The sequence below is a fragment of the Gopherus evgoodei genome, chromosome 6 (assembly GCF_007399415.2).
Source record: "Gopherus evgoodei ecotype Sinaloan lineage chromosome 6, rGopEvg1_v1.p, whole genome shotgun sequence".
NCBI classification, from domain to species: domain Eukaryota; kingdom Metazoa; phylum Chordata; order Testudines; family Testudinidae; genus Gopherus; species Gopherus evgoodei.
The window spans coordinates 36,276,369-36,294,468 of record NC_044327.1 but is presented as its reverse complement, the minus strand read 5'-3'; the positions used below and the strand labels follow the sequence as shown (position 1 = coordinate 36,294,468).

The 18,100-nt window shown below is 48.8% G+C and overlaps 1 protein-coding gene across 4 annotated transcripts in view; it reads left to right on the top strand.

Moving 5' to 3' along the window:
* VPS13A (vacuolar protein sorting 13 homolog A) overlaps positions 1–18,100 on the top strand; it is a 332,822-nt gene that overhangs the window by 265,771 nt on the left and 48,951 nt on the right. For all 4 annotated transcript variants that reach the window (XM_030566144.1, XM_030566145.1, XM_030566146.1 and 1 more), the window contains one exon: positions 11,897–12,010. In XM_030566144.1, the coding sequence (XP_030422004.1) occupies positions 11,897–12,010 (114 nt within the window). The remainder of the gene's footprint in view (positions 1–11,896; positions 12,011–18,100) is intronic.

The following is an 18,100-nucleotide window of genomic DNA, read 5'->3' as shown; positions in this document are numbered from 1 at the left end:
GAAATCATGAAGGAACAGGAGGATGATGTTGAGGAAGAAGTGACCCCAGCGACCATTTCCTCCTCATCGGATGAGGTCATTAAGGCTTCCCTGCCATCTCTGGTGGATGATTTTTGCCTCTTCCAGGACGTAGCAATGAGAGTGGCGGTCACTCTCCGTATACCAATAGAAGAGGTCAAAGACACCCACTATCATATCCTTGACATACTCCACCCAGCCTCTTCCTCAGAAATCACCCTACCTACTAATGAGGCTATTCTAGATGCAGTAAGAACCATCTAGCAGACCCCAGCGTTGGTGGCACCTACCTACAAGTGGGTGGATAAAAAAAAAATTATGTCCCAGCAAAGCAGACTGAATTCCTCTTCTTCTACCCTCCACTCAACTCCATCGTGGTGGATGCCGTTAACTCCCGCGGCCGTCAATATTGGATGAGGTCCACTGTTTGGACCTTCTTGGGAGAAAAGTGTACTCCTCGGCCACACTTCAGTTTCGAATTGCCAGTTACCAAGCCCTCACGGTGAAATACAACTACAGAAGTTATTTGAAACTGAACAATTGAATAGGTGCCTGAGTTGCATTGCGACCAATTTAAGGCCATCATTCAGGAGGCACAGCTAGTTCCAAAGAAAACACTACACTCTGCCCTGGACACAGCTGACACTGTGGCTAGGTCCATTTCCGTGGCGGTGGTGATGTGGCATGCGTCTTGGCTCCATCTGTTAGGCTTCCCAAAAAAGGTACAGCCAGCCATTGAAGATCTTCCCTTTCAGGGCACTAAGCTCTTAGCAAAAAAGACTTATGCCTCTCTTCACACCCTGAAGGATTCTTGGGCTACTCTCCGTTTTCTGGGCATCTGCATGCCAGGACAAAATTGAAAATTAGAGTCCACAGACACCGCATAAATCCACTCACCTCACAATATCAGATCAATGCTACTATGAGCCACAGAGGCAGAAAATCATCCTTGTCCCACCATCCATGTCCAAGCACCAATTTTGACATGTTGGTTGAGGTGCTAAAAGACTACTCACCCCAACTGCTACAACTGATCACCACTACCCTCCCATTTGGCCATTGGTTAGCAGCATTCTGCAGCTCCTGGGAATGCATAAAATCTTAGAGTTCTTCTTCGAGTGATTGCTCATACTCATTCCAGTTAGGTGTGTGCGCCGCACGTGCACATTCGTCGGAAAACTTTTACCCTAGCAACTCAGTGGGCCGGCAGGTCGCCCCCTAGAGTGGCGCCGTCATGGTGCTCGATATATACCCCTGCCGGCCCACCCGCTCCTCAGTTCCTTCTTACCGCCCGTGTCGGTCGTTGGAACAGTGGAGCGCGGCTTAGCTGACCTCCACTTCCCTAGCTACTCGTAGTTCTCGTATACAGTTATGCAGTTATAATCCTTTTATATATATATTTGTATAGTTATACGTTTTTTCTTTGCTAACATAGTTAGTTTAGTAATAGTTAGCGGGGTTCAGGAAGTAGCCCCTTCCCTGCACCCGGTGCCGGAGCCCATGCACGGCTCACTGGGTTTTAAAATGGGCTCGGCCTGCCAGAAGCCGATGCCGAAGGGAGATCCACACAACTCCTGTTTGAAGTGCCTCAGGGAATCACACTTGACAGCTAAGTGCCCCATTTGCAAGGCTTTTAAGCCGAGAACAAAAAGGAGCGGGACTTTCACTTACCCCTCCACCTTTGGCACCGAGCGATGATCAAGCGGCTGGCAGAAGCACCTCCTCGGCACCGGACCCCGCCGGTACTGCCAAGGCCTTTCGGCACCGGCCGTCGCCGGCACCGAGGTCGACTCGGCACCGCTCCCTTCCTCCGAGGTTGAGAGAGCCTACAATTCCTGCTGATGCCTGACGGCTCCCCGGCACGCGCCGTGGTTGAGCCCCCTGCTCCTGCTGCTTCCGTGCCACCTGCATCGCAGCCAGAGAGCTCGTCTAAGTCGGATTGCCAGGCACCGACACCTTCAGAGGCACCGATGACATCGGCACCGTCGATTCCAGTCCCTCAGGGCCATTGAATCCAGTGCCTGACAGCTCCCCGGCACGCGCTGTGGTAGAGCTTACTGCTCCCGCTGCTTCTGTGCCAACTGCACCACAGCCAGAGAGCTCGTCTAAGTCGGATCGCCCAGCACCGACACCTGCTGAGGCACCGACGACGTCAGCACCGTTGATCCCGGTCCCACAAGGGCCGTCGAATCCGGTGCCTGACGGCTCCCCGGCACGCACCGTGGTAGAGCTTACTGCTCCTGCTGCTTTCGTGCCAACTGCACCGCAGCCAGAGAGGTCGTCTAAGTCGGATCGCCCAGCACCGACACCTGCTGAGGCACCGACGACGTCGGCACCGTCGATCCCGGTCCCACAAGGGCCGTCGAATCCGGTGCTTGACGGCTCCCCGGCATGCGCTGTGGTTGAGCTCCCTGCTCCTGCTGCTTCCGTGCCAACTGCACCGCAGCCAGAGAGCTCGTCTAAGTCGGATCGCCCGGCACCGACACCTACCGAAGCTCTGACGACCTAGGCACCGTCGATCCCGGTCCCACGAGGGCCGTCGAATCCGATGCCTGACAGCTCCCCAGTATGCACTGTGGTTGATCCTGCTGTTCCCTCCACGCCGGAGACATTACCAACAGCGAGGGATCTCATTGCCATGACAGAGTCGATGCTGCCTGACCCCGGCACCGCGGGTGCGGGTAATACAGTCTCTTCATATGACCGTCCTCTGTCAGCACAGCAGAGCGGCACCGTTCATGATCACGGTCCCGCAGACGCTCCAGGTCCTGTCGGCACACCCAACACCACTTGCAATCCCGGTGCTGTTTTCCTCATCGGTACTGGTCGCACTCGCCGCACCGGTCGGTATCCCGTTCTCCGACCCGCTACTATCGGCACCGTTCCGACTCCCGGCACCGAGACAGGTACCGTGACTCCCGTAACCTCTCCCCGAGCCTCGAGATCTCGGTCGACCTCCCGGCACCGTTCTGGTTGCAGGTCTGGATCTCGTTCCAGGTACCGGTGCCGGTCCCCGGTGCTGAGTTGGGCAAGGTCAGATAGAGTCAGAGACTCTGCCCATGCTTTTTTTTTTTAGTACCTCCATGGCCATCCAGACATGCATCCGTGTCATCCCATGCTCAGGACCACGATTCTGATATGCCCCCCGACAACCTGAGGTGGAGGAGGTCCCAGAGGTAGAGGACCCGGTATGGTGCCCTCTAAGGGGTACGACTACTCGTCTGTCCGCTCTCCTCTCTGCTCACTAGTCTTTCAGTCTGTTAAGGAGAGGTATTGGCATGGCCAGCGGGCGCCAGCCCCGAAACCGAAGGAGGCTTGGCGAATGAACCTACTTGGCCGCCAGGTGTGCTCTGCAGAGGCCCTGCAGCTCTGGGTAGCAAAGCAACAAGCCTTGCTTAGCTGCTATAATTATAGCACCTGGGTGAAGGTAGTTTAGTTTATGGAGTTTCTCCCTCAAAACTCCCGCCAAGAGTTCGCTGCCATCGTGGAGGACGGGGGAAAAAAAGGTACCCAGAGTGTCCCTCCAGGCCTCGTTGGACGCAGCAGACTCAGCAGCCAGGACTCTGGCCTTTGGTGTCGCCATGAGGTGCATCTCATGGCTTCAGGTTTCAAACCTCCGGCCGGAGCTGCAGTATGCCATTCAGGACTTACCCTTTGTTGGTAAAGGCCTCTTCGCGGCAAAGACAGCCCCAGGCTGCGAAGCCTGATGGACGACAGGGTCCTAATGCGCTCTCTCAGCATGCATATGCCAGCGACCAAACGCAGACCTTTCTGTCCCCAGCCGCCATACTCTGTGCCTAGCCAGACACAGGACTTTGGCAAAAGGCGAGGCCAAGGTGGTCGCAGACAAACGTCAGGACCCCTAAAGAGCCAAGGTCAGGGTCCCTCGCAATTACCACTGGGACCAAAGACGAACCTTCCAAGGTGCGCCTGAGGGCGGTGTACCAATCACAGGCAGGGATCCCAATTCCACTTTCTCCTGGCGTGGCCCCAGTTAATTTCAGATCGCTGGGTCCTGCGCACGGTGGAGCATGGATACCACCTCTAATTTGTTCCAACCCTGTCCCCCTTCAGGGACCCCTCTCACGAGCATTTCCTCGTACAAGAGGTGCAGACGCCGACGGACGAAAGGGGCAAGGGGTTTTACTCCTGTTATGCCCTAGTCCCCCACTCGAATGGAGGTCTCAGACCTTCCTAGTCCTGCACGGTCTCAACCAGTTTAGGATAAGGTTGGAGTTCCGCATGGTGTCCCTGGGAACCATTATCCCATCCTTGCCTCCTGGGGACTGCTATGCCGCCCTCGATATGAAGGACGCGTACTTTCACATCGCCATCTTCCCTCCGCACAGGAGATACCTCCGCTTTCTAGCCAATCATCAGTACTTCTGGTTTACGGTCCTGCTGTTTGGCCTTTCTACAGCCCCACGGGTATTGTCCAAGTGTATGGCCATAGTCGCCGCCTACCTTCGCTGATGTCGGATATGCGTTTTTCCATATCTGGACGATTCGCTTATCCAAGGAGACTCCGAGACACAAACCACTCAGCACGTGGTCATCGTCACGGTCTTATTCACAGGTCTAGGCCTGATGATTACTATAGAGCAATCCACTCTGGTTCCCACGCAGAGGTTGGACTTCCTAGGGGCTATCCTGGTCTCCGATCTAGCCGGAGCCTGCTTACCACAGCCGCGGTTTTGGGCGATGGCAACAATCATCCGAGGTCTGCAGACTTTCCCAACGACCTCGGCTCGCACTTGTCTCAGTCTCCTGGGTCCATGGCTGCCCGCAAGTTTGTAACCAAACACGCCAAGCTCCGCCTCCGTCCTCTCCAAGTCCGGCTCACCTCGGCGTACCGCCCGGACAGGGAACCAATGGTCATGTTAGTCACCGTTCCCTCAAGCACTTTAGGCTCCCTAGAGTGGTGGCTAACTCCCTCCCTGGTGTGGGCAGGGATGCGGTTCCATCCGCCCCAGCCCTCACTGCCCCGGACGACGGACGCATCATCTCTCTGCTCGAGTGCTCATGGTCACCTCCAAGCTTAAGGCCTTTGGTCTTCTCGGGAGCTGGCATTCCACATCAATGCCCCAAAAATGAGAGTAGTCCGCCTGGCGTGCCAGGGGTTCCAGCGGCAGCTGCGAGGCCGTGGTATCTCGGTGTTTACAGCCAACGCAACGGCCATGTGCTTCATAAATAACCAGGGAGGGACATGGTCCTCCCCCCTTTTGTCAGGAGGCCATCCATTTCTGGGACTTTTGCATGGCCCACTCAATGGAGCTGGTGACGTCCTTTCTCCCAGGCGTTCGGAACGCCTTGGCACTTTGACTCAGCAGGTCTTTCCTGTCTTACGAGTGGTCACTCTGCCCCATGTGAGGCGTTCTGCTTTCCAGAAGTGGAAATTTTTTCTCACATAGACTTGTTCGCTCACCGCGAGAGCAGAAAATGCCAGATGTTCTGCTCCTTCCAAGGTCTCTTCTCGGGATCGATCTTGGACGCATTCCTGATGCCGTGGAAAGGCCAACTCCTTTATGCCTTCCCACTGTTCCCACTGGTTCATTAGGTCCTACTCAAACGCCGAAGGGGCAGAGCGCGCATCATCATGATCACTCCAGCGTGGTCCAGGCAGCACTGATATACCACATTGCGCGGCCTGTCAATAACCAACCCAATTACCCTGCCAACCCACCCAGACCTCATCACTCAGGGCCACGACAGGCTTCGTCACCCGGACCTGCAGCCTCTTCGCCTCACGGTGTGGCTGCTGCGTGACTGAGCCGGGGTGGCAGGAAGCCTTCCACCTGGTCAACGTACCTGGCCGAGTGGAAGCGTTTCTTCTACAGGTGCAATACGCTCGATCTTGCTCCTACTGAGGTCTCGATCCCCTCTATTTGGCCTGCCTCTGGCCTTCAGCAGCAGGACCTGGCGGTATCATCGCTGAGGGTACACTTGGCAGCCATCTCTACCTTCCAGCCAGGCTAAGGTGGACGTTCCGTGTTCTCACACTCTATGGGTTCGAGGTCCCTCAAGGGCTTGGAGCGCTTGCACCCTCGGGTGCGCCGCCCAGCCCCAACCTGGGACCTCAACCTAGTTTTAATCAGACTTATGTCTCCCCCATTCGAGCCGTTCGCGACCGGCCCTCTGCTATACCTGTCTTGGACGACAACTTTCCTCGTAGCTGTTACATCGGCCAGACGAGTCTCCGAGCTCAGAGCTCTTACGGTGGTTCCGCCGTACACTAGGTTTCACAAAGACAAGGTGCAGTTATGACCACACCCGGCTTTCCTCCCTAAGGTGGTTTCGGCCTTTCATGTTACCCACAGCTCAACGCAATGGGCGCAACAGTTGCACTCCCTGGACAGCTGTAGAGTGCTCTCATTTATATTGCGCTGACAGAACCATTTCGTAAGGTGCCCCAGCTCTGTCACGGTAGCAGACCAAAGGGAAGGCTTGCTTGTTTTCCTCTCAGAGGATCTCATCTTGGGTGATGGCGTACATCCGCACTTGTTATGATTTGGCTCATATTTCCCCAAGCCACATCACCGTGCATTCTACCAGGGCTCAGGCTTCATCTGCCGCCTTGCTGGCTCGTGTTCCTACCCACGAGATCAGTCGCGCAGCTCCATTGGTCCTCGGTCCATACCTTTGCTTCGCAGTATGCCCTGGTTCAACAGTCAAGAGATGCTGTAGCCTCTGGCTCAGCAGTTTTCATTCTGCCACATTTCACTCCGACCCCATCGCCTACGTAAGGCTTGGGATTCACCTAACTGGAATGGATATGAGCAATCACTCGAAGAAGAAAAGACGGTTACTCACCTTTGTAACTGTTGTTCTTCGAGATGTGTTGCTCATATCCATTCCACACCCGCCCTTCTTCCCCACTGTCGGAGTAGCCGGCAAGAAGGAACTGAGGAGCGGGTGGTCCGGCAGGGGTATATATCGAGCACCATGACGGCGCCACTCTAGGGGGCGACCTGTCGGCCCACTGAGTTGCTAGGGTAAAAGTTTTCCGACGAATGTGCACGCGCGGCGCACACACCTAACTGGAATGGATATGAGCAACACATCTCGAAGAACAACAGTTACAAAGGTGAGTAACCGTCTTATCATTCACAATTGGTCTCTATCCATTTTACCTCTCTGTCCTCTCCACAACACCCTTCCCTGTCCTTCTTCAGGGACCCTTCTCAGGAGAATTTACTACGACAAGATTGATCGACTCTTCCAATTAGGAGCCTTAGAAAGCACTACCTGAACATCTACAAGGCAAAAGGTTCTATTCTTATTGTTTCCTAATACCCAAGAGAAAGGGAGGGTGGAGACCCATACTTGACCTCCGTGCTCTCAACAAGTTTGTCGAGGCTCAAAAATTCAAGATGGTCACTTTAGCAATGATCTTTCCAGCAGTTGAACAGGGAGACTGATTTTCAACCCTCAACCTTCAGGATGCCTATTTTCATATTTCAATCCTGTCGACTCTAGGACAATTCCAAAGATTTACTCTAAGACAAGACTACTGCTAGAACAGGATGCTCCCCATTTGAACTATTCATTGGCTCTGAAAGTGTTTTCCGAGATTCTCTCAGTAATGGATGCCCATTTACACTCCCAAGCAATCATGATTTACCATTATCTGGATGATTGCCTCCTCAGAGCCCGGTCTCTACAAGTGTCTCACTGAGTCACCAAGGCTGCAATGCGCTTGTTTACAGAACTGGGCCTACAGATCAACTCCCAGAAATAAATCGACACTGCAGAGCTACGCCTGGAATTCATAAGCACCAACCTTGACTGTTTGCAGGCCAGAGTGCTCCTGCCTCAACAAAGATTCCTCTCTTTGGTCGCACTCATCGAGACCATTCAAAACAGCCCACAAATATTAGCCAGACACTGTGTAGAACTCTTGGGGCACATGGCAGTGGGCACATCATTAATACCACGTGCCAGGCTTCACATGCATTGCCTCTAGATGTGGTTCAGCTTGGCTTACAGACCGAACAGGGACTGGCTAGACAAACCCTTGTCACTGCCCACCAGGGTCAAAATCATCTTAGATTGGTGGAAAGACCCAACTAACATTTGCAAAGGGATCCCCCGTCACAGATCACCTCATCATTACTTCTCACCACCAACATATCCCTCCTGGGGGGGATGTGCATCTAAATAGCCTTATGACACAAGGCAAATGGTAACCCAAGGAGATATCCCTTCACATCAACCTCCTCAAGCTAAGTCAGGAATGCCCACACCTGTTTCGTCCTCCTAATCAAAGGATCACACACTAGAGTCCCAACAGACAACTCAGCCTGCATATACTATATATATTGACAAGTGGGAGCCTGATCACCCTCCCTCTATGTGGAGATGAGACAATGGAACTGGTGTATCTTCCCACAATGTTACACTGTCAGCAGCCTACCTCTCAAGCACACACAGCTCAATAGTGGACAGCCTCATTCACAGATTCCCACATGATTATGAGTGGCAGCTAGGCCCAGTAGTACTCCACAATCTATTCAGGTGGTGCAGCAGACCAACCACAGACTTGTTCCAAAGCTGGTTCACTTATCCACGTGTCCTCCAATCTCATTATCTTTAAAGGTTAGACCTGTTGACTTACTATGAGGGAATGATTCACCATCCAAAAACAGCTTTCTCTCTCTCTGCTTTCACTGCTTGGTTCTTTGATCGTTCTCAGAACTAGAAAAAAACTTTGTTCTTCAGATATACCAACCTTCTAGAGCAACAGTAGAAAAGTTTCTACAAGAAAAAAACACTGCGGAGTGTAAAAGATTTGTTGACTGGTGTGATCAGCGGAATGTTGTCCCAGTTACCTCATATTTTGGATTACATTCTTTCTCTGAAGATCTCAGGTCTCACTTAGCTCTCTAAGGGCACATCTAGTGGACATGAGTGCCTTCCATTCCCCAACCCACATGTATTTTCCCATCCTACGACATGTAGATTCCTGAGAGGTTTAGTGAAGTATTTCCAGTCATAGTCAGACCTGCTCAGATATGAACCTTAATGTCGTTTTGAGAGGTCTTGGGATAATCCTTTGAACCTTTGGCTTTATGCTCCTTTCTACACCTGCCCATGAAAACCTTTTTTTTGCAGTCATAACATCAGCCAGAAGGATGGGAGAGTTAGGGGCTTGCTCTCTCTCTCCCGCCATCCCTCACACCCAAAATTTGTTCCCAAGATTGTATCTGAGTTGCATATCAGACAAGTCATACACTTGTTAGTTTTTATCCTAAACTTCACTTTAACAATCAGGTTAGATAACATACTTTAAATGTTAGACGGATACTAATCTCGTACCTGCAGAGACTGAAGCTGTTCCAATTATCTCTAAGATTGTTCATTTCATTTGCAGAAAGAACAAAGGGTACCCAGTATCTCTCAAATATTGTCACAGTGAATTTCAGGATGTATTACACTATGCTATGAATTAGCTCCCCCAATCAATATTAAGGCTTATTTGACCAGGGCCTAGACAACTTCAGTGTCCTCTCTGAAAAACAAACCCTTAAAAGACAGTGTAGACTGTCGGTCCTTCATCAGTTGAAACTGAGCCGATCACAACACATCTTTCAATCTTTTTTTGCTCTGGCCATCCTTCACCATGCTTGTCCATATCTCCTTATTAGGAAATCATCCCAGCTCTTTGGAGGCTGACCGTGTGCCCATTTCTGTTCTTGTGGATACTACTCGGATATAGCTGTGGTCCATCTGTTGTCGCTGACTCAGGCCACGTGTCCCCCCACTGCATTTTGCTGAGCCTGCTTTCAACAACATCATCTCACGCTCCAGATGGTTGCCTAATTATTTCATTGGGGATGTGATCATGGAGCAAAATGCCCAAAAATGTTCGTTCCATCTCTCTCTGTGTGACGAACAGTTGATGATCTTCAGTCTTTATCAGCGACCATGTTTCGCTGCCATATAACATCACTGGAAGCACGGTCGAGTTGAAAAGATTCTTATGAATTGTTTTGCTGATCTTTCCTTGGAGGATGTCCTTGATGTCATTGAATGCTTACTATCCAGCTTTTTTTCTGTGCAACAGTTCGCCTTTCTGATCGTGACCCATGTTGACTTCCTGGCCCAGACAAACATATTTATCAGCCTCATGGATCTGCTCTCATCCAGGAGTTATTTGGGTTTTTGGCAGAATATCTGATCTCATGTATTTCGTTTTTGACCAATTCATTTTTAATCCGACTTGACTACTTTTCATGTTCAGTACCATCTTGCTGCAGAAGAAAGGCAATTGAGAAAACCTAAAGAACTATTGCCCGATCTGCCTGCTTTTGCATATCTAGAAATTGTTCACTAAAATAATAACAAATCGACTGTCGCGAAACCTGGATAAACAGCAACCTAGAGAGCAGGCTGGCTTTCAAAGTAATTATAACACAATAGACCTCCTCTTCACTCTAAACCAATTACTAGAGCATTCAAGGGAATATAAGCTCCCATTGCCTTTGTGGACTACGAGAAGGTGTTCGACAGCGTAGAGACTAACTCTGTTTTTGAAGCTCTTTCAGAACAGGGCATCAGTGCAAAATATATTACATTACTAAAGGAAGCGAACTCTGGCTGCAGCACAGACATATCGCTGTTTGATACTCCCCTCCAAATCCCCATCAAGAAAGGTGTGAAACAAGGAGATACAATTTCACCAAAATTATTCACAGCCTGTCTTGAATCAGTTTTTCAACAAGCACACTTGAAAGGTGTGATTAATATCAACGGTGAGCGGCTAAACCATCTCAGGTTTGCAGATGTTATAGTGCTGATAGCTGAAAATACAGCCCTTAAGACATCTGTAAATTGCCACATGTAGCTCTGCGTACCTTTGCAAGACACTACTTTAGTGGAGGTATCTTCATCAGATGCCTTTTTTGATAAGGCTGTTCTTGACTCTATCATAGATAGGATTCAATGCACCCACCACTGTAGTTAGAGTACTGCTTTAGAGTCAGCTAGAGTGAAATACAAACTGGGACAAGCTCTGCTTCAGATTCCTCATATGCTATATGCGATTTGAGGTAGAGACGGAACTGTAGTGGCGGTTGGTTCTGCACCATTGTTTGCACCTTAAGTAAGGAGCACAAGGATAGTTAAGGTATGTACGGACTGAGCTGACACTGCTAACAAAAATCTTCTATGGGGCATATGCGTACCAAGAGTAATACAAACAGCAACGGCACACCTCCAGTTACTATAGAGCAGTAGTTCTCAAACTTTTGCACTGGTGAGTCCTTTCACATAGCAAACCTCTGAGTGCGACCCACCTTATAAATTAAAAACACTTTTTATATATTTAACATCATTATAAATGCTGGATGCAAAGCGGGGTTTGGGTTGGAGGCTTACAACTCGCGACCTCCCATGTAATAATCTCATGACCCCCTGGGAGGTCCTGACCACCCCCTAGTTTGAGAACCCCTGCTGTACAGGTAAATAATATCTCTTTAGCTGTCCCCTTGTTTACAGCTCTGCATCTATATCTCTCACTTCATTTGGTGTATCTTCTGGCAAGATAAATATGAATTCTAGAAGAGGTTTTTAAAGATTTGTATCAATTATAGAATAACTTTTTTTTATTGATTTGACCAAAGCTCTGTATTTATCTACTATTTGAACTTTAAAATAAGATTTTACATTGAGATAAATCTTTAGGAATTTGCTTGTAGGTTATTGCACCAAATAATACAGCAGAAATTCTGTTTTTGAAGTAATTTCAGCAGAATATAGATCATACGGTGTTTCTGGCAATTAGTTTATTACATCTCCCTGAAAACTGTTTGCATTGTGGAGTTAAATGCTTTAACAAGTATTGTAATTCTAAAACTAATTGTTCAAAATACTTTTACAGGTTGAACTTTTCAAAAAGGATATAGAATCTGTCCAAAAAGAATTGATGAGTATGTCATCAACAGATACATCACAAATCAGCTTATATGAATATTTTCATATCTCTCCAATCAAGGTATGTAGATTACAGAAAATTATTAACATTTCTGTGTTTTTTAGTAAAGGAAGGGGGAATTTTTCCTTTTCATGCCACATTCTGAGAACAGAGAAACAAGAGAGGGAAGAGGGGTAGCAGCTAGAGAACAATGCTGAAGGAAGTGAACTTAGCATTTCTACCAATATATGTAAGGAGGGTTTCCCTTGATGCTGTGTGGACATTTCAGCATATCAAAAGGTTCAGTTCTAACAAACTTCACTACTGTCATCCTTAGCAATTCCTGACATTTTCTTTTTCATAGGATTGTCTGTATCACAACTGTTATTTACATCTAACAGCTTCCCCCAACCTACAGTTCCCTCTATCTTCTAAGAATTTTGTGAGATTAAATATGTCTGGCAGGTTTTTCTCTTGCTCCTCCCCAAAAGCTGATGCATTTCAGACTTGCAATGTAAAGTATGTAGCCAGACACACTGAAGGCTGGGGAAATAAATCTTTCGCTTAAGAACCAATACACACAGGATTCTCAATACTTGGGCTAGCACTCCTTAGCATAACACTTGCGAAATTCCTTTAGATCTGAGGTGTTAGACTCTATGGGGAAGCAGTAGTGGATGGTAGAGTACCAATTATGATCCTTTCTGGTCCTTTCTGTCACTACATCCTTAGGTATTCAGTTGCAGTGACGGATATTTGAAGCCAGTTCTTTCGTCACCATCGTTAGAGAAGGAATTGCTTGCTGCAGTCTGCTGTGTATGGATCTAGTTCATCCATCTTTTTACTTGCTAGTTTTGTACCTTGCCAGTCTCTACCTCTAAATTGTTTGGCCAGTCCTGATGTCTACAATTCAAGAAGGTTATTGAAAAATTAGAGCTGTTTCAGAGAAGAGCCACACGAATGATAAAGGATTAGAAAACATTAGTGTTTAGATCCAGTGAAAGATTCAAGGAGCTCAATCTATTTAGCTTATCAAAGAGAAGGTTAGTGCTGATCTCACTGTAGTTTACAAATACCTGCATGGGGAACAAATGAAAGGAGGCATGAGTCCTCTGCCACTCAGTTCCTTCTCAGTCCCAATAGCTTGAGACAGAGCATTCTGCTGTCTACTGTATTCAGCTTCCCACATTTCACCTTTGACTTTTTATCTTATTTTCTTATTTACTTCATTTATTATATTTTCTCTCTATTTTGATTTCTTTACTACTTTTTTTTTATTTAGCACTGTTGTACTTCTGAGAAGGGCGCTTTTCTCTTCCCCCTCCTCTTCTTGGACCTGTTATTAATGCTGGAGAACAGCTTATGTCTCATACCCCTGGATTTAAGCCCTGTCAGACTTGCCACAGGTTCTTTCCCCAAGTGATGGACTCTCCAGTTGCCTTCCCTGTTTGGGGGACTCCCACAACCTTTTTAATGCAAGGTTTATCTGGGTTTCAAGGGCAGTATTAACATCTCAGGCTGACTTGGTCCCTGTTGCTCCCTTGTCTATGGCCCTGGAGAAAGATCTTTAAAGAAGAGGAAACATACCTCTCCAAGCACGGAAATGAAGAAGAGCAGTGGATCACCCCATAAAACCCAGGGAAGTTTATCAGATTCAGAGATCTCAGTACCGAGACCAATTCCGATACTTTACTACCCTACTCTTCTGAGTCCCTTTCATTAAGAGGAACCTAGGAAACGTATCAAACATCGCAGGCACAGTGACTATGATTGTCCCTTCCCTTATTTCACCTCCCCAGTGGGATTACTGGGACCCATGGGTTCACTGCAGCAACCAGTTCTATCCAGTACCTAAGAAAAAGCACTGGCATCCACTGGTAGTGTACCAGCTATTGACTCTTGCAGATAGTGCTCTGGTACTGCACACCTCATACTGCACACTTGTCCTGTACCAGATGATGAACAGGAAGAGTGAGAGTTTTAGACTGAGGAGATCTTGCCTCCCTCTATAAAGTCCTCTTCATTTCTGGATGAGGCAGTAATGCCATCACTACCCTCCCATACTGATGATTTTAAAACCTTCGAGGACCTCATGAAGTGGCAAGCAGACTCTCTTCAAATCCCACTAGCGTAAATTCATGGCCATGGTGGTGGTCATGAGAAGAGCATCCTGGCTCCACTCCGCTGGTCTTCCAAAGATGTACTAACCACCTATGATTACCTTCTGTTTGAAGGGCCTAAGCTCTTCAGTAGGCACACGGACTCCACTCTACACCCAGAACAATGGAGATTTATATGCCTGCAAAACAAAGGCGCTGTGATAGGTCCCAAACTTCTCAAAGATTGAGACTATTCCAGTACCATCAGTACACTTTCCCTAGGCCCCAGGAGCCCTTCCATTGAAAGCCCAAACCACAAAAACGGGCCACTCATCCCTACTTCTGCTCAGTCAGCCTCGCCCTGGAAGAGGCACTTTTGATGCCTGGATCATGAGCATCAAGCAACCCACTTCACTGAATCAGTTGCTGTGTCACTTTACCCCCCTTTTGGAAACCGACTATCCCACTACTTACCTGCCTGGGAATCTCTTACCTCAGACAAGTGGATATTGGAGGTTAGTCAAAGTGAGTTACTCTATATACTTTCATTCCATCCCTTCTGTCACCCCACACCATCCCACTTCAGGGACCCTTCTCATGGGGAACTCCTAAAATAGGAAGTTTATTCCCTCCTCCTTTTGGAAACAATAGAGCCAGTCCCACCAAAGGTTCATTGTTCTAATCCAATTACTTCCTTGTTCCCAAGAAAGACAAAGGGTGTAGATCTCAGGAATTTGAACAACTGTGTCTTAGCACAGTACTTCAGAATGGTGACACTAGCTGCCATAAACCCATCCTTAAATCCAGAAGACTGGTTCATTGCCCTCAGTCTACAGTATGCCTACTTTCATGTAGCCATCCATCCCTCAAACAAGTGCTTTCTATGCTTTGTAATGGGGCAGATTGCTATCAATATTGAGTTCTGTCCTTCAGATTCCCCACAGGCCCAAGGGAGCTGGCAAACAGTGGTAGCAGCTTAGATCCACTGGGGAAATATCAGTATTCCCATACTTGGACAACTGGGTTCTCAGAGACTGAATGCCTCAAGAGGTCCATTCGGCAAAGTCCAGGGAAATTAACACTATTCCAATCTCTGGACCTTTGTATCAACCACAAGAAATCCATGCTCTCTCCAGTACAGAGAGTAGACTTTATAGGAGCTACTCTAGACTCCACAACAGCAAGAGTCTACCCACCCAAGGAGAGATTCTCCATCCTGTCCTGCCTGATCCCAGCGTGACATGTCGGCCTCCAAGTAGGTGACTTCCCATATGAGGATGCACCTCAGATGCCTTCAGACATAGATAAGAGTAGTGTCTCCTCCAGACACAGCCTCTCCAGATATGTCACCATGCCAGGGGAAGTGTTGGACTCTTATTTGGTGGAAAAACTTCACATTCTTACAGCCAGCACCTTTGAAGACCCTCACAACAGATGCATCTCTGTTAGGATAGGCGTTCACCTACAGGGAAACACAGCACAGTGCAAATGGTTGGGCGGAAATTGGCCCTCCATATCAATATCCTGGCAGTAAGAGCAGTATGATATGCTTGCCAACACTTCCTTCAAGCCATATGAGATCACTCAATCAGAGTAAGGCTGGACAACAGGGCAGAAATGTATTACATCTACTGTCAGGGCATTATGTGCATTATTCCAGTCTTCATGCACAGAGTTGTTAGGGGTGTGGAATTGGTGCATCTCCCATCAGATCAAAATATCAGCAGTCTGTTTACTATGCCTCCAGAACACAATTGCAGGCTCCTTTAGCAGACACTTTTGGCAAGGTGGAAGTTAAAAGACTGTCTTCTGCAAGATCTGGGACATACAACAAATCGACCTCTTTGCCACTGTGAAGAACACAAAATGTCTGTTCTGCTCCAAGGGAGATTATGGCCCCAGCTCTCTTGGGGATTCTCTGATAAAGCCGTGGCCCCATTCCCTTCTTTATGCTTACCCATCTATACCACTAATCCTCAAGACCCTTCTCAGACTGCACTGAAAAGGAGCAAGAGCTATCCTCATAGCATCTGTTTGGCCAAGGCAGGTGTGGTACTGAAACCTTTATCCACCTTTCAGAGGTGATACTCCTCAGACTTCCTCTCATGAAGGACCTCTTGACACAGAACTCAGGGACACTCATCCTTCCCAATCTCTTCTCCCTCAGTCTGAGATCATGGCTGCTCAATGACTTCCAAGCATGGAATTGACCTTATTGGGCACAGTTGAGTCAGTTCTCTTATCCAGTAGACAGTGGCTCTCAACCTTTCCAGACTACTCTTTTCAGGAGTCTGATTTGTCTTGCGTACCCCAGGTTTTACCTCACTTAAGAGCTACTTGCTTACAAAATCAGACATAAAAACACAAGTGTCACAGCACACTATTACTGAAAATTTGCTTATTTTCTTATTTTTACCATATAATTATAAAATCAATTGTAATATAATTATTGTACTTACATTTTATTGTATACAGCAATATAAATAAGTCATTGTATGAAATTTTAGTTTGTACTGACTTCACTAGGGCTTTTTATGTAGTCTATTGTAAAATTAGGCAAATATCTAGTTGAGTTGATGTACCCCTGGAAGACCTCTGTGTACCTCGAGGGGTTTGTGTACTCCTGGTTGAGAACCACTCAAGTACTCTAGAAGAGCTTTATGTAAGCCCAAAATCTGGTCTTTTTCACCAATATAAATTGGTCCAATAAAAGATATTACCTCACCCACTTGTGTCTCTAACGACATAATGTGTCAATCATGGATGTGTAGCCTGGGATTAATTTAGAGTGCAAAGTGCACCTGTCACAAGTAACAGTTTCTTTATTCAGATAGCTAATTAGAGTTAAGAAGATGAGAGTGGTAAAATACACTCAAATTTTATGAGCCTTAATTAATACACACAGATATAATTGAAATAATAGAAAAATCAACATACATAACTATGGTGGTTTCCTGAATTTGCATACTTACAACCTTATGGAAAAAAGATGATGGATGAAACAGCTAGGGAAGCTCACCCTAAGAGCAAGGCACTGGGCCAGGCTTCTTACCTGGTTGCCCCATGTTGTCATCTGAGTGGATCTAGGGCAGGGGTCTCAAACACGCGGTCCGCAGGCCGCATGCAGCCCACAAGGTTATTTTCTGTGGCCCATGAGGTCCTTGCAGCCCCCCCCCCCCCCGCCCTCCTCCAGCATTTACCTAGAGCGGCCCCAGCCCGACACACTGGGGGCAGGGCAGGCTCCCTCCCTGTCTGCCTGCCCTGCCCTGCCCCAGTGCCGCTCCAGGAAGCAGATGGAACTTGCAGGAGAAGAGGCATGGGTCTGTGTTGCTTCTTGCTTCAGGCACTGCCTCCAGCAGCTCCCATTGGCCGCGGTTCCCTGATCCTGGCCAATGGGAGATGCTGGGGGCGGTGCCTGAAGCAACAGCAACACACACACACCATGTCCCTGCTCCACTTTCCAGCCACTTCCTGGAACGGCACAGGGGCAGGGCAGGCAGGCAGGGAGCCTGCCCTGCTCCCCGATGCACCCCGGGCCAGAGCCCACCTCCCGAACCCTTTCGGCAATCGAACCTCCTGTCCTGACCCCCTGCCATACCCGTCTTGCACCCTAACCCGCTGCCCTGAGCCCCCTGCAGCACCCCAACCCCCTGCCATACCCTGCACCCTGAGCCATCTGCTGCACCCCACACCCCTCCTGCACCCCAACCCCCTTCCCTGAGCTGCCTGCCGCACCCCTCCTGCACCCTGACCCCCTGCCACACCCCTCATCCCTCCTACATCCCACACCCTAACTCCCTGCCCTGAGCCCCTGCCACACCCCTCCTGCACCCCCTGGGGGCAGGGAGGGGACAGAGTTGGGGTGGGGATTTCAGGGAAGGGGTTGGAATGGGGGCAGGGAAGGGGTGTGAAGGGGCGGAGCAGGGGCGGAACTTCATGGAAGGGGTGGAGTGGGGGCGGGGCCAAGGGCAGTGAGGGGGAGGTGTCAGTAATGCAGCCCTGAGGCCAATGTACTCATCCTCATGCGGCCCTCGTGCTCATTTGAGTTTGAGATCCCTGCTCTAGGGATTGG